Below are 14,520 nucleotides of genomic sequence, written 5' to 3'. Positions count from 1 at the left end.
GATACGTCTTAATACTTGTGATTGACGCCTTTTTTTATAGAAGGGAAAATTAGTGTAAAAAGTGCTTCCAGATTGGCATAAATATTGTACCGATCAAAGTTAGACAGCTATAATAATTAAGAAAGATATAGAATATTTTTTTTAAATTGCTGAAGTAATTTAGCCAGTATTCTTATTGGTACTAAACTACTAAATATAAGGAAAACTAATATAGAGTCGTAAATTGTTTTGTATTTATTCTACCAAATATTAAAATTAAGTAGAAGAACTTAGAATTGAAGGCATTAATCACTACTAACAAAATCATTGTTTTCCCCCTAAAAAGTTAGTGACAATTTCCATGAATATTTTAATTGAATAGATGTGAAAAGAAAAAATAATAGTAATTATTTTATATTGAAAACTTAGGAAGCTTTCCACAATTTTCATATAAATTTGTTTTTCTTCACGTATTTTTTTAGTGAGTTAGTTTGACAGAAAATAAGTGATTAAATTATATTCTATGTCGTAGATTTCCACTTGTTCGCGATGGAGAAAACCTTTATTTCTAATAGCGAATTAATTCATCATACTCCAATTACAATATATACATTTATTCCATCTTTTTATTTATTCATCCTCTGTATTCTAGCTATATATCAAATTCCTTGATCATTACATGTAGGCAATTACACACATTATATTTCCTACTTCAGCTAGAACCAGGAGTTTCAGTAACATCAACATCTTCAGGCTTCATCCCATTAGGCATTTTCAATTGAAATAGTAAATAAGTTCAACTAAAGGAAGCTCAACATTTGATAAACCAAATGAAATTTCAGGATACATCCTTCTTCCTCCTCCAAATGGTAATTACTCAAAATTTTGTCCAATAAACTCCACATTATTACTACTTGCACAATTAATAAACTTCTCTGGTGAAAAACAGCATTTTCTCAAAATTCAGCATCTCTATTAATTGCCCAAGCATTCACTATTACTTTTGTTTTTATAGGTATGTCATATCCATTAATTACACATTGCTCCCTGCATTCTCTTGGAAGTAACAAAGGAAGTGGTGGATGTAAACTCAGAGTTTCTTTAATTACTAATTTTAGGTAGCTAACTTATTTCAAATCACTCTCTGTTACTCTGTTTTTTTCTCTTGAAAATTCTTCTCAATTTGATTTGTGCCTTTTCCATAACTTTGGGGTTTCTCATCATTTCAACCATTGCCTAATCAAGAACAGTCGCTGAAGTTTCAGTTCCTGCTAAAAACATGTCCTGCATATATATGCTTTTAAAATTACTACTGTAATTTATGAGCTTACATGAATTTTATTTATATTTTATACATGTGTTAAGCAATTAAAAGAAATATGTTACCAGTATGACTGCTTTGATATTGTCTGTAGTGAAGGAAAAATCAAGAGTGCCACTTTCTTGGAGTTTTAATAGCAAATTAACCAAATTATTTTTTCTTGATGACTTTTCTTCCCTATAATTTTGCTGCAGCTTCTGCTTGTGCTCCTCTATTATCATGTCAAGCACCTTGTCAATTTATTTGTGAAGCTTCACTAATTATTTTTTTTTATTCCAGTAATGACTAGCAGAAACTTGAGTGAAGGAAATACCTCACTTATGTCCAAACCTATTAGTAAATAATTGGAAGAAAAAAAAAAGGCAATCAATACTAAAAACACACCTTTTGCCAACTGTGGTATACCGACGGAAGGCTGACACATAATTTGGCACATACTAAAAAAGAAAGTGTGCGTACATAAATTGGGACTGAGGAAAAATAGAGAAGAGAAGTAAAGGTCAAGACCTGTTAGCATCAATGAAAATTCCTTTATCAAAGACATGAAATATACTGATTCTTCCTTTCTCCTCTTCCCAAAAGCTGCTCTACAAATTACAGCATTTGTGAGAGCATATATCTTTTCTGTAAGATTAATAATTAATCCAGATTTTGATTCAACATCTTGAATAAGATTGAACGCTTCTTCCTCTCTAATAGAGGCAAATGATAGAACATTCTTTGCACTCAATAGTTCCAACGTGCACAATTTACGTATTTGTCTCCAGTAATTTTCATAAGGTACAAACGCGATGTCCGAATAGTTGTAAGTCAGAATCTTGGTACTCAAAAGCCCAGGACGATTTGTGAACGCAATATCATGAATTTTTAATACCTCTTGGGCTACACGAGGACTCGAAATAACTATCGTAGGATCTCACCGAGCTGCAAGTGCATTAACGGGCCATGCTTTTTGGCCAAGTCTCTAAGAGTATGGTGAGGTAATTGCCTTGCAATTAAATGGTGAATGCTTCCTGTAAGAGGCAATTTCCATGGACCTGGAGGCAAATTTAGAGTTGGTTTTCTAGTATTTTCTTGGATAATAACTTCACAGTGAAAATGAGAAGTGAAAATGAGAAGCAATATGGTAAGAGAAATGGAAAAATGTGTTGGGCTATGACCCATGTTCCAGCCAAAGGCCCATGGCCTAATCCTATTTGTAAAAGGATTTGAATAATTCTCCTAATTTGGTTTCCAATTCTATTTGGAAAAGGATTGGTATAATTCTCCTAATTTGGTTTCCAATTCTATTTGAAAAAGAATTGGAATTATAATCCTAATTGGAGTTGGTTTTGGCTTTAGGAAAAAGTACCACTCTATAAATAGGATGATTTGAGAGAATTATGGAATTGCTCATTGGTAGTGTCTTTGAGAGACATTAGGCACATAAGAGAGGTTTTTGAGAGAGCTTTCAACAAGAGAGAAGAGAGAAGAAAAGAGTGTTTTTCGCAAGAGTTTTGCCTCTCCGATCAGCAACCTTCAAACTGTGTTTGCCGATTCATTAACCGTTGGATCGGGATGAAATTTTTATTGAGTGATCCTAACATCTTAGTATTTGATTTGAACGGTGAAGATCGGATTTGGAGGTCAGAAACATCCCATTTTAGGTCCCGAACAGTAGCTCTATTTTGGGTGATTTTCTTCCTATTACTTTTGTTGGTATAACTATTGCTTCTCCTTACTTGGCAATTGTTGTGTAGCCATTTAGGAGAATATTTGTAACCCTCTTATTGTTATAGTGGAGCAATTCGGATTTTGAAGATCCCGTGGTTGTTACCTTCGATTTGAAAGGTTTTTCCACGTTAAATTTGATGTTATTTATTTTTTCTGTTTTTGGGTTTGCGTCCTTCCGTCATAACAAAATGTTGTAGCTCCATATTATTGAATGAGAAAAAAGATTGGTTTCTAGTCCTCTTTTTATAAGCATATTTTTGTATTTTTTTTCTTCATAATTTAATGGAAATAAGTTTTCTTTGAAGTTGATTTAGTTAATTAAATATCTTTACGTGAATCCCGCGTTATAAATTTTATGATCTCATGAATAGCATTAATGGGACAAGATTCAACATGGACGATCGAGTGACGGAATAAAATTATATATATTTCATGGATAATTTGCTTACTCTAACTCGCTTTGATTGAGTGAATAAAACAACACAATGAGGTAGAAAATACGAAATCGAATTGAAATAATAAGATGAGCCAATAGAATATAATGAGTCCGAGTCCAAGCTGACAGAGAAAGCCTATTTTCCCTGGAATGTGATATTTACAATAGGCTTATGCAAATTGTTGAGTAATTATTTACATAAGCCTATTTTCCCTGGAATGTGATATTTATTAACCTGGATCCCACACATAACCCCTTAGTATGGTATTGAGCTGCTTTACTATAAGTAAACTTTACCTAAATCTCATAATGGAAAAGTCTAATTACTATACATCCCTCATCGTATCAAAATTATCCGATTTCCCCTTTTTTCAGTTTTGCTGATACATTAGTTATGTATCTGATACATCAACTTTAGCTGTAGAATAGTTAATGAAGATCATCTATTTATGGATAGTATCTTAGTATAAGGTTTGATTGGTTCTTTAAATCAATTACTGATCTAATTAATGGGATTAATTGATTCAAAAAAACAACGGTTGTGTACATGAAGATTCAAGCCAAAAAACAGAGCATAAATTCAAACCAAAGTCGATTTCAATTTTTTTCCAATTTTGCTGATACATTAGTTATGTATCTGATACATCATCTTTAGATGTAGAATAGTTAATGTATATCAGCTATTTATGGATAGTGTCTTAATATAAGGTATGATTGTTTGTTTATATGAATTATTGATCTAATTAATGAGATTAATTTGTTAAAAAACCAACAGTTATGTTCATGAAGATTCAAGCCAAATAATAGAGCATCGTCTCAAATGAAAAAAATAGAGCATCAATTCAAACCAAAGTCGATTTCAACTTTTTTTCCAGTTTTGCTGATACATAAGTTATGTATCTGATACATCAACTTTAGCTGTAGAGTCGTTAATGCATAACAGCTATTTATGGATAGTAGATTTAGATAAGGTATGATTGGCTCTTTAAATCAATTACTGATCTAATTAATGGGATTAATTGGGTAAAAAAGGCAACAGTTATGTACATGAAGTTTCAAGCCAAAAAATAGAGCATCGAGTCCAAGAAAAAAAACAGAGTATCAATTCAAACCAAACTTCGAGTTTCATCAATTAATCGATATGAATATCCCCATACTACTTAGACATTCTGGAGTTTGGCAATCCGATGTTAGTCATGAACAATATAAAAGTGATGGAATCATTGTCGGTGATAATGTATCTTACTCAAATCTAAAAGCAGTAATCGCTGCTTAATTGAGTGTAGATGAATCACTGAAAAATATTGAAACCCGATACATCGTTGAAGGTAACTCGTCGCCAATATATATTCGTAATGATATGAGTGTTAATCTTTACATAGAGTTGAAGAAGAAAGAGCCTGAATTCGTAAATTATCCCCTATGCATATCAAGCTCTGATAAAAAGAGATGTGAGATAAAATCATTCGACAGTACATCTGGAGCAATCGTTTGTACCGAATCAAATGCGAATGAGTCCAATTTTTTGGTTTAGAAGAATCTGGTAATGCTGCAGATTGTTATATACCAGAATTGGATTTGACGAACTACATCACTGATACAAATGGTGCGGAAGTGAAGGAGAATCAATTCTATAAGGACAAAGCAACTCTACTTGACGTAATGGCCAAATACAAAATCAATAATGAATTTAATTTCAAAGTTAAAAGATCCAACAGTAAAAGGTATGCGCATAGTCTGCATTTGAAAATTTTGGTTTTGAATATTATCAAACAGTATGTATCAGATACATATGAATGTGTGTATCTGATACATGTTTGGATCTAACCTCGTCGTAATCTTCCCAAGATGAATCAGAACCAGGTGAAACAAGAATTTCTTGATTTTTATTCAACTGTTTGAGACCATGAACGGATTTCATATGTATCATTGAAGATATGAGTTAAAAAAATAGAAAGATTTACAGAAGAAAGCAAAGGATACCAATTTTAGAAGATTTTTTAAAGATTTACAAAAGAAATCAAACGATACAAATTTTAGGAGAAATCAGATTGAATGAGGATGAAGTGAGATTCCAGATAGGAAAAACTTAAATATACCTTAGTTAGAACCTTGAAATTGAGTAACAGATGTACTCATAAATTCAAAATCTCAAAAACTGATGAAGAGGAGCGAATTAGGGCGAGGATTTAGGGAGGAAGAGTAATGTATCAGTGAAGGAGAGAGGGTTAAAGAAAAAAGAGGAATTTTGGATATTTTTTTGGCATAATAGGGAATACAAGTAAATATGGTATTAGAAATTTTGTACCACGAAATCAGTGTTGTGTTGGTGTTGAGATTTTTTTATGGTTGTGTTGTCTACAGTGAATGAATTGAGCCCAGACTTGGATTTATACGTGTTATCTAGTCCATATTGCCAATTGAGAATTATTCCATCCATCCGTTTTAATTTATGTGATATATATATATATAGTAAACTCGGCAAAGGTATAAGGAAGAAATAACAACTTTTGATATTTATAAGTTATAATCGTAAACATGTCATAATATTTTGTAGATGACTTTTAAATTTTTAAAACTTATATTCTCAAATATCTCATAAGATTTGTGTAACTATATAAAAGAACTTCTCATAAAGGTAAAATGTGAAGTTTAAATTAATTTTCATTCTTATGAGAAATAATGTCATATATATATATATAAATAAATTGTGACAGAGAAAGTATTTGTTCTTATTCTTGTTCGGACTTCAACGTGTGAAATTGGCAACTAGCCAACTTTCAGACTGCTAATTGAAACTAAACCACTATTTCAAAATTATTCATACTTAGCCGCTTTTTAATATGGAAAATAAAATTTAGATAAAACTATTCCTACTTAAAATATTACTCGTACTGGAAAAAAAACTCCAGCATAATAAGATGAATTTCGAAACTCTTACATGTAAAATTCGAGTACATTGTGTTGAGCTAGACTAAGAGCCTGGATTGGCTTATAAGTTGTTTTCAGTTTTTTTTTGAGTGTTTGATTGGTTAACTTAAAGTTATTTTGTGCTTACAATAAGCCCAAAAAAATAATTGAATTTGTTTGGCTTAATTTATCTAAAACAGTTTATAAACTGAACAAAACAGCTTAGAAGCCCAAAAATATAAGTTGGGCTAAGCCTAACAGGCACTAAGTCACTATCTCGTATAAGAAGCTTTCTATTTTGAATGCTTCAATTGAATTATCACACTTGAAAGGGAGAGATAAATCATAGACAAATTATAAGTTACTTCATTTTTGCAAGTTAGACAATTTTTTTCAATTACTGATTCTTTCTCCCTTTGAATTAGCTCATTATATGTACTCTTCCAAAACAATGACAACTACCATTTTCTCTTTAAAAAATCTGCTATTCCAACATGATAATGCAAGAGAAATTAAATAAATAACATGCAGCATTTTTATATTGAAATCTTAAAAAATAAGTTAACAACTACTCCAATTAACAATCCCATGCAAGTTGATCAATAGAATTTAGGTTAGTGAAAATTCCACACGACACCAATTCAGAATTCACAAATTCAAAATCAAAGTCAGAGCCGTCATCATAAGTTACATTCTCCGTGATTCGTCCTTTGTTGTTGAACTCATGAAGATCATTAACCTTGTAGAGTACGTCCTCAAGACAATTTTTTTCCTGGAGTTGAACTTGTGCCTCTTGCTGCATTTCTTCATGTCCATTCCCAAATACATGACATGGAGATTCAAATCCAGTAACAGCCCACATACAATTCTCATTAATAATTCCAAATGTCTCCGTTGAAGTACTCTGCTTTTGGTAATCAATATTGGTACTGGCAAGGTTTGAGTTTCCAATATTTGTCATGGTGGGAACACGATTCTTAAAATTGGAAACAGATCCATATAGCCGACTCAAACTTGTTTGAGGGTGGGACATATTAGTGTAAGGAAAAGGTGACAAGGCTGCAAGACTTGCTTTGATCATGTCCATTGATACTAATTCTTTCGTCGATAATGACGATAAACTAGTTTCAATAGTGAAAACTGATGATGTGGTATAATTATTGTTGTCTTTTTTCTTGTTGTTTTGATGACTAGTAGAAAGTAGATTGTGGGTGTTTGGATCGAAGCCTTGAGAGATAAGCTTTTTTTTAATGTAAGAATTCCAGAAATTCTTCACTTCATTATCAGTCCTACCAGGTAAATGTTTAGCTATTTGTGCCCATCTGTTTCCCAAGATTCTGTGTACATCAATTATGGTCCTTTCTTCTTGTTCACTAAAACAACCCCTTTTCAGATCTGGCCTTAAGTAATTTATCCACCGAAGCCTGCAGCTTTTTCCACACCTCTCTAGTCCTGCAAATTAATAAACAAACACTCAAAAAATCTCTATATAAAAACCTTGTTTATTATGATACTTTTGAGATGTTGTTATAGATAATATACAATATTATAACATAATATGAAAATGTTGTTATTGAGATTGTGTATTTCATTTTAATTCCACGAAGAATTAAGATAGTACGTACATACCAGCTAATTTAGGGACAGAACTCCAGCACGAATGGCCATGCGTGGTGATGTGTCTGATGAGTTTTTCATCTTCTTCTGGAGACCAAAGACCTCTCTTTACTTTCTGTTTGCTACAGCAGTGATGCCCCATTCTCAATCTGCTCTGCCTTTTTTAATTTACTTTGTCCTTCTCATATCACCTGCACCTATCTATATACTGCTGGCCCTGCCTATGTGCTTAATTTTGTGCAGAGTCAGGATTTTTACTATAAAAAAAGAAAATCACTTAAATATTGTAATATAGTGTAATCTTTTCGGCCCTTACCCTGGCTGGCTGTGCCCCGGTTTGTTCCCCAAAAATATTCCAAGGCTAGCTAGATTGTCCAATTTAATCATTGTATAAATTAAATACTACTATATGTCTTGTCCTGTCTACACTAATAAGCAAGCACAGAGACATCTATCGATCTACTCGTGTGTTTTATTTTCCTTTCTAATAATATTAGACAAATGTTATACGTGTTTGACAAATTAAGGTGAAGTAGCTATCTGTTTATCCATAAAATATTCATCAATGACCCCATTATAGACCCTCTATCTAAAATTTGTAGGCTATGGTGCACCATACAAAAAACAACAAAAAAGTATTTTGAGTACAAACTGATCTCTAGTCATCTAGGTAAAGAACTCAACATATATTTAATCAAGTATATTATTTAATCTTGTTGTATTATAGGTGTCAACAGATAATATTTAAATTAATTTTAAAAAATATATAAATAAATACTTAGTTTTACAAAGAGACCACAACTTCACGTGTCCCAATTTTAGTATTTTCTCTGTTCCATTTTATGTGTCACCTTTTTCTTTTTAATCCGTCCCAAAAAAAATGTCACCTTGCTACAATTAGAAGCAATTTAACTTTAAAATTTTTCTTTTACCCTTAATGAAATAATTTTCAACCACACAAATATTTAAGGATTGTTTTAGATCACGAATTTCAAAAAAAAAAATTTAAACACCGTATCAAATCAAATAATGTCACATAAAATAAACAGAAGGAGTACAAAAATTCGCCCCTCATCCCACAGATATTGAAGGGAGGGGGATGTGGGGGATTTTAACTTAGGATGTACTCATGAGAGGACCACCGCAGGTCTCGTTGAGTGCTTTAATTAGCAGCTTAGCTTCTCTAGGTATCGTCTTCAAATATGTTTTCTTCTGCAACACTAATTACTTGGTAATTGGTGGACTTGTTTAATTATATACACAACTCTCTTCTTCTTTTTTTTAAGCTTAACGTGTACTTTTCCTTTACTATTTTTTTTAAGATTAATTTGTGGACTAATATAATAGACATTGTTAGTTCAAAATGATCTGCAAAAGAAAACCCTACTACAAGAAAGGTCGACTTTACCAACCCTACTACAAGAAAGGTCGACTTAACCAACTGAAGATAAAAGAAAATGTAATAAAATTTCATCAAACGAGATCAAAATGAAAACTAATAATAATTAATAACAATAATAGTAAATTTTTAATGTATGTACACTATATAATTATCCGGTAAAGAGTGTGTGTAGAATGTACTTTTCCTGAAAAAGATGACATAGCTTGCTCAGGGTAATTAAAAGTACTATATTATATAAATTAATTATTATACTTGCAAATAGAACTCAGAAAGAAAAAAATTACTTTTAGCAATTGCCCTAAATAGGCAAAAAGGAACTCCACTTTCTTTTATGATTATAGATGGGATTTACTTTCTAATTGTAGATATTATACGTGTACCCATAAAGCCTGCCGACAACTTAGAAAATGTTAAATATCGGGTGTTAATTGTTATGATACTATTTCTTTGAATATGTATTTAAAATATGAGAAATTATTATGTTATTAAATTAAAATGTGTACAAAATTCGTTAAAATAATTTAATGTTATGATGTTAATCTTACTTTAGATCATTATTATTCCACAAGTTTAGCAAAAGACAAGTCATTATTGTAGGAGAGTGAATGATAATAATATGGATATTTATGGGAAGAGTAATGATTTTGTATCATTTCTTTTCCTCGAAATTCAACACTAACAAGAATCTTTTTTCTAATAATTAATCTTCATTTTCCCCCCTCTTTCAGAACAATAAAGAAACAACTTTTAGAAAAACTATAACCACGTAAATAAAGGTTAACTAATTAGTGAAAGAGAGACGCTTATTTCTTAAATAGTTAGGCTAATACTTTGAAATTATACAAAAAGAGAGAAATTTCTTTTAGAAAATTCTTGTCAATATTGATTATATCATATCAAATACTAATAAAATTATGATAACTCCGTTCCGACAGAGAATTTTTTTTCTTCAAAATATTAATTGGGGTACAAAGCAGTTTTTATGATCTCGTACTCATATCTAGTTTTTTGTTTTGTTTTTCCATCCGACGATATATGTATTGGTATCTAACTAAATTTGAATTGCACATTATAGGACTCACTTCAGGGAGCGACGCTTTCAATATGATTTCTTTCTAAAGGTTCGAACTTGAGATTATTTACTACGAATAAAGAAATCTCAATCATCTCACCATAATTCATGTCGATAAAATATCTAGTTAAAAGTAAACGATACCACTAGTCCTGTCACATCTATGTATTGTAACATTTGGGCTTTCTGAAGAGAGAAAATGTTTAGAAGAGGAAAACAAAGAAATAGTAAGAATTAGAAGGAGCAAAGATGCACATTATAGGACTCACTTCAGGGAGCGACGCTTTCAATATGATTTCTTTCTAAAGGTTCGAACTTGAGATTATTTACTACGAATAGAGAAATCTCAATCATCTCACCATAATTCATGTCGATAAAATATCTAGTTAAAAGTAAACGATACTACTTACCACTAGTCCTGTCACATCTATGTATTGTAACATTTGGGCTTTCGGAAGAGAGAAAATGTTTAGAAGAGGAAAACAAAGAAATAGTAAGAATTAGAAGGAGCAAAGATGCACCACAAACACGTAGAAAGAGGTGATACTTATCATCAGAAATTGTGGTTTGAAACTAAAATCATTTTTCATAAGAAAGTAACATTTTGTATTTCAAGGTAATTTTCGAATTAATTAATAATCAAACTTTAAAACAAATACTATTGAATAACATATTACGGAATACTTGGTATATTACTAGAAACAACGATTTTTCCGGCTGTAAATTGGTGGAAAGTTTGTTCTACGGAATATTTATTTTTCACTCATTTTTCATCAAACTAGTTAATCACACAAAATACATGGTGAAAATTAGAATATTCTTACTAAAATAGTAGAAAACTTTTTGTATTTTTCCGTATGAAAATCGCTCACTACTTCAATTAAAATACGTATGAAAATAGTGAATGAACTTTTTTTTATGGGAAAATAGTATTTTTTTAGTAGCCGTAAAAATTGAATGAAAGATGATAACTTTATACTCTTTTCTTGGAGTTTTTGGCCAAAGCATCCTTAAACTATATCCCAAACTTAAATGACATCCTTAAAATATATTTTTTTGACAGAAAACATCCTCTAAATATTTGAAAGTTAACAATTTTCATTCTTCAGTTAGATATTGTCAAAAAATTAAGGGATCCTACAAAAACATGTGCAATTCATGTGAACAAAAAGTTTTTCTGCATAATTCATTGTCTGCAGTAAAAAGCTCCTGAAAAAAGAATATTAAAAATCGTGGACGTCATTGCTTGTTGAAACAAAAAATGTTAGGAAGGTGTGACGATACATGATCTGCTCTTCTCTTTTACCAACGGAAAGAAGTTGGAGCTTAATTATCTTCACCTTTTTTAAAGTCAAATTGTAGTTAGATCAATAATTTTTTAGCACAATCTGATATTAAGGTGATCAAAATTCTAATTATGTTTCGCATTCGAGTTTATAATCAAAATTTTGATTATGTCTCGCATTCAAATTTCATTCTCCATTATTAGGAGTGGAAGTCTCCTACAAAACCGTTTAAGCAGATTCAGTTGAGAAGAAACATATTTCAACTGGTAATTTTTTAATATTAAATCACATGAAAAAAATTGTTAATTAAACTCAATCGCCCAAAAAATTCACGATAATATTTTTGGCGTATTTTAAAATAATAAATACAAATGGGAGATTTGATTTTTGTAGAATCTGTTACTTTTTTGAAAAATTCTAACAAGGAAATGAAAATTGTTAAATTTTAAATACTTAAAAGATATTTTCTGTTAAGAATAATATTTTAATGATATAATCTAAATTTGAAATATAATGTAAGGATGATTTTGATCAAAAACTCCTTTTCTTCGGCCAACCCCTTAGAAAAGTCATTTTTTGGTATCAACGAATTAAGATATCATTGATGATTGGGTGGGTCTACTTTCATGATTTTTAACCCTAACACTTTGCTACTTCTTTTGGGTATTTTACTTAAACTCCATAGTTGAAAAGCTCAATTATAATTTATTCTAATTTTTTTGGTAATTATCCGAATTCTTTTTTTTTTTCCAGATTTCTGATACATGCGAATGACGCTGATATATCGCGATTTAATACATAAGTCATTTTCATGATACATCGCTAGTTGATACAAATCAAACTTTAGTCTAACATACTAGAATATAATTAACCTCTGATCTATGATTCTTTTCTTCATAATGTTTTTATCAGCAATAAGTACGTACCACTTATCAGGTCAATCTGTTCAATAATTTTTTATCAACAATAAATATATACCATTTATCAGGTGAGTCTGTTCCTCAAAATTAAGACAGATAAGAAAAAATCACTGAATTAATATTTTGGTTGAGTGATTTAAAAATAATAATCATAAAAAAAAAACTCCAATATTATAGCAACTGCCCAACAATTATAATAATGTCGCTTTTAATACTACTTATGATTTATCTTATATGTGCTCTTTTGTGAACAAGTTTTTATTTTTTTATTTTTAATGAAAACTGACTCTAGCAAGACACGAGAGCCAGCCACTGCTAATAGAATATGCAAACTGTCAGATATATGCATGTATTTTTTTAAATATTCCATTCGGTATCGAGAACCCGTATTGAAGTCATAATTAACTCTGATTCGCATACTACATAGTCCATTTGGAAGTGACGCTTTCAACAGAATTTTCTCCATATCAAGAATTTAAATCCGAGACCTATGATTAAGGATAAAGTAGTGTCACTATTGCACCATAATTCATGTCGGTAGATATACATGTATATTATTATGTATAGATATTACTGTATCTATGTGTGTGAGAGGGATGAGAAAAGTATGGGAATCAAATTTTGGAAGCATAGGAAAATCTATTTCTTCTCATGCATCTATGTTCAGACTCACTTGATAAATGGTATATATTTATTGTTGATAAAAAATTATTGAACAGATTGACCTGATAAGTGGTACGTACTTATTGCTGATAAAAACATTATGAAGAAAAGAATTATAGATCAGAGGTTAATTATATTCTAGTATGTTAGACTAAAGTTTGATTTGTATCAACTAGCGATATATCATGAAAAAGACTTATGTATCAAATCGCGATGTATCAGCATCATTCTTATGTATCAGAAAAGGAATTTTTGAATTTTTTACAAATGGTAGAGAATAATTGAAAATATAGGAATATAAGGTGTGTAATTTGGTAATTTTTCCATTTATTTTTCTGTTTTTTTCCTTTCCAAAAGAATTTTACTTCTCCTTTATTTTCTCTGTTTTAAGTAATTGTTTATTTGGAGGAAATCACGTGAAAAAGCAAAGGCGTTGAGAAATAGAAAAAGACCTTGCTTTGCTTACTTTGTTGATAAATGTTTCTTTAATTATTATGAAATTGACTTTGTCTCTTAAGTATTCATCATTAGAGATGAAAATTACCTATCGTCACTTTGATGCAAGAGAAAGAAAGAACGTTTTCTAAAACAAAATCTGCTTCGAATTCCCAATTTTCGTCCAATCTTTTGAATTATTTTTTTTAAAAGATAAGTGGCAAAAACACATTTAAACTATTTTTTTTTTTGAGTTTCATACCTAAACTATTGAAAGTGCGAGTTTCATATCTAAACTATCACTTCTTAGATTGAGAAACATACTCCCAATAATTTAGATATTAAATTCAAAAAAAAAGATAGTTTAAATGAGTTTTTGACACTTATCTTTTTTTTTTTAATGATTTCATTTGTTTAAAGTTTTTTTTCTTTAATGATAAATGTATTTTTTTTCAACATCTATTCCGCTTAAAAATAATGCATACATTTCAATATAATTTAATGTGGGTTTTATTTAGTATCGTCAATGAAAAGTTATATTAGTTTTGTGGAAATTATTTTTACTAGTACAATTAATCAAACATTGTGATTAATGATTATCTTATACGGAATTTTATATCAAAATTAATTAACTATTCCATAATTATCGACCAAACGAACCTTATTATTGGGTTTCATTTACACCGTTTCAAAGGAGTTCTTAATTGGCATGAAAAAAAAAGGCGTTCTTAATTGGTATTGAGTAAATTAAATATCGAATTATTTC

At 30.3% G+C, this 14,520-nt stretch overlaps 1 protein-coding gene and 1 pseudogene across 1 annotated transcript; both read right to left on the bottom strand.

Annotated features, from left to right (window-relative positions):
• Positions 1–583: 583 nt before the first annotated feature.
• LOC129872706 (premnaspirodiene oxygenase-like) lies at positions 584–3,043 on the bottom strand (annotated as a pseudogene).
• A 3,828-nt stretch (positions 3,044–6,871) lies between these two features.
• On the bottom strand, positions 6,872–8,417 carry LOC129873657 (transcription factor MYB46-like). Its single transcript, XM_055948787.1, has 3 exons — positions 8,293–8,417; positions 7,989–8,197; positions 6,872–7,811 (listed from the first exon to the last, which is right to left on the bottom strand). The coding sequence occupies exons 2-3, from the start codon at positions 8,116–8,118 to the stop codon at positions 6,937–6,939; spliced, it is 1,005 nt and encodes a 334-aa protein (XP_055804762.1). The 5' UTR covers positions 8,119–8,197; positions 8,293–8,417; the 3' UTR covers positions 6,872–6,936.
• Between the last annotated feature and the right edge of the window lie 6,103 nt (positions 8,418–14,520).

Source organism: Solanum dulcamara, chromosome 11, assembly GCF_947179165.1.
Source record: "Solanum dulcamara chromosome 11, daSolDulc1.2, whole genome shotgun sequence".
Lineage (NCBI taxonomy): Eukaryota > Viridiplantae > Streptophyta > Magnoliopsida > Solanales > Solanaceae > Solanum > Solanum dulcamara.
Note: the sequence above shows the minus strand (reverse complement) of the source record. Positions and strands in the feature narration are given on the sequence as shown.

Excerpts from the sequence above, each read along its gene's own strand:
- LOC129873657 (XM_055948787.1), bottom strand. The coding sequence starts at position 8,118 with ATGGGGCATCACTGCTGTAGCAAACAGAAAGTAAAGAGAGGTCTTTGG. Across the intron at positions 7,812-7,988 it reads TTCTGTCCCTAAATTAGCTG|GACTAGAGAGGTGTGGAAAA; the intron begins GTATGTACGTAC and ends ATTAATTTGCAG.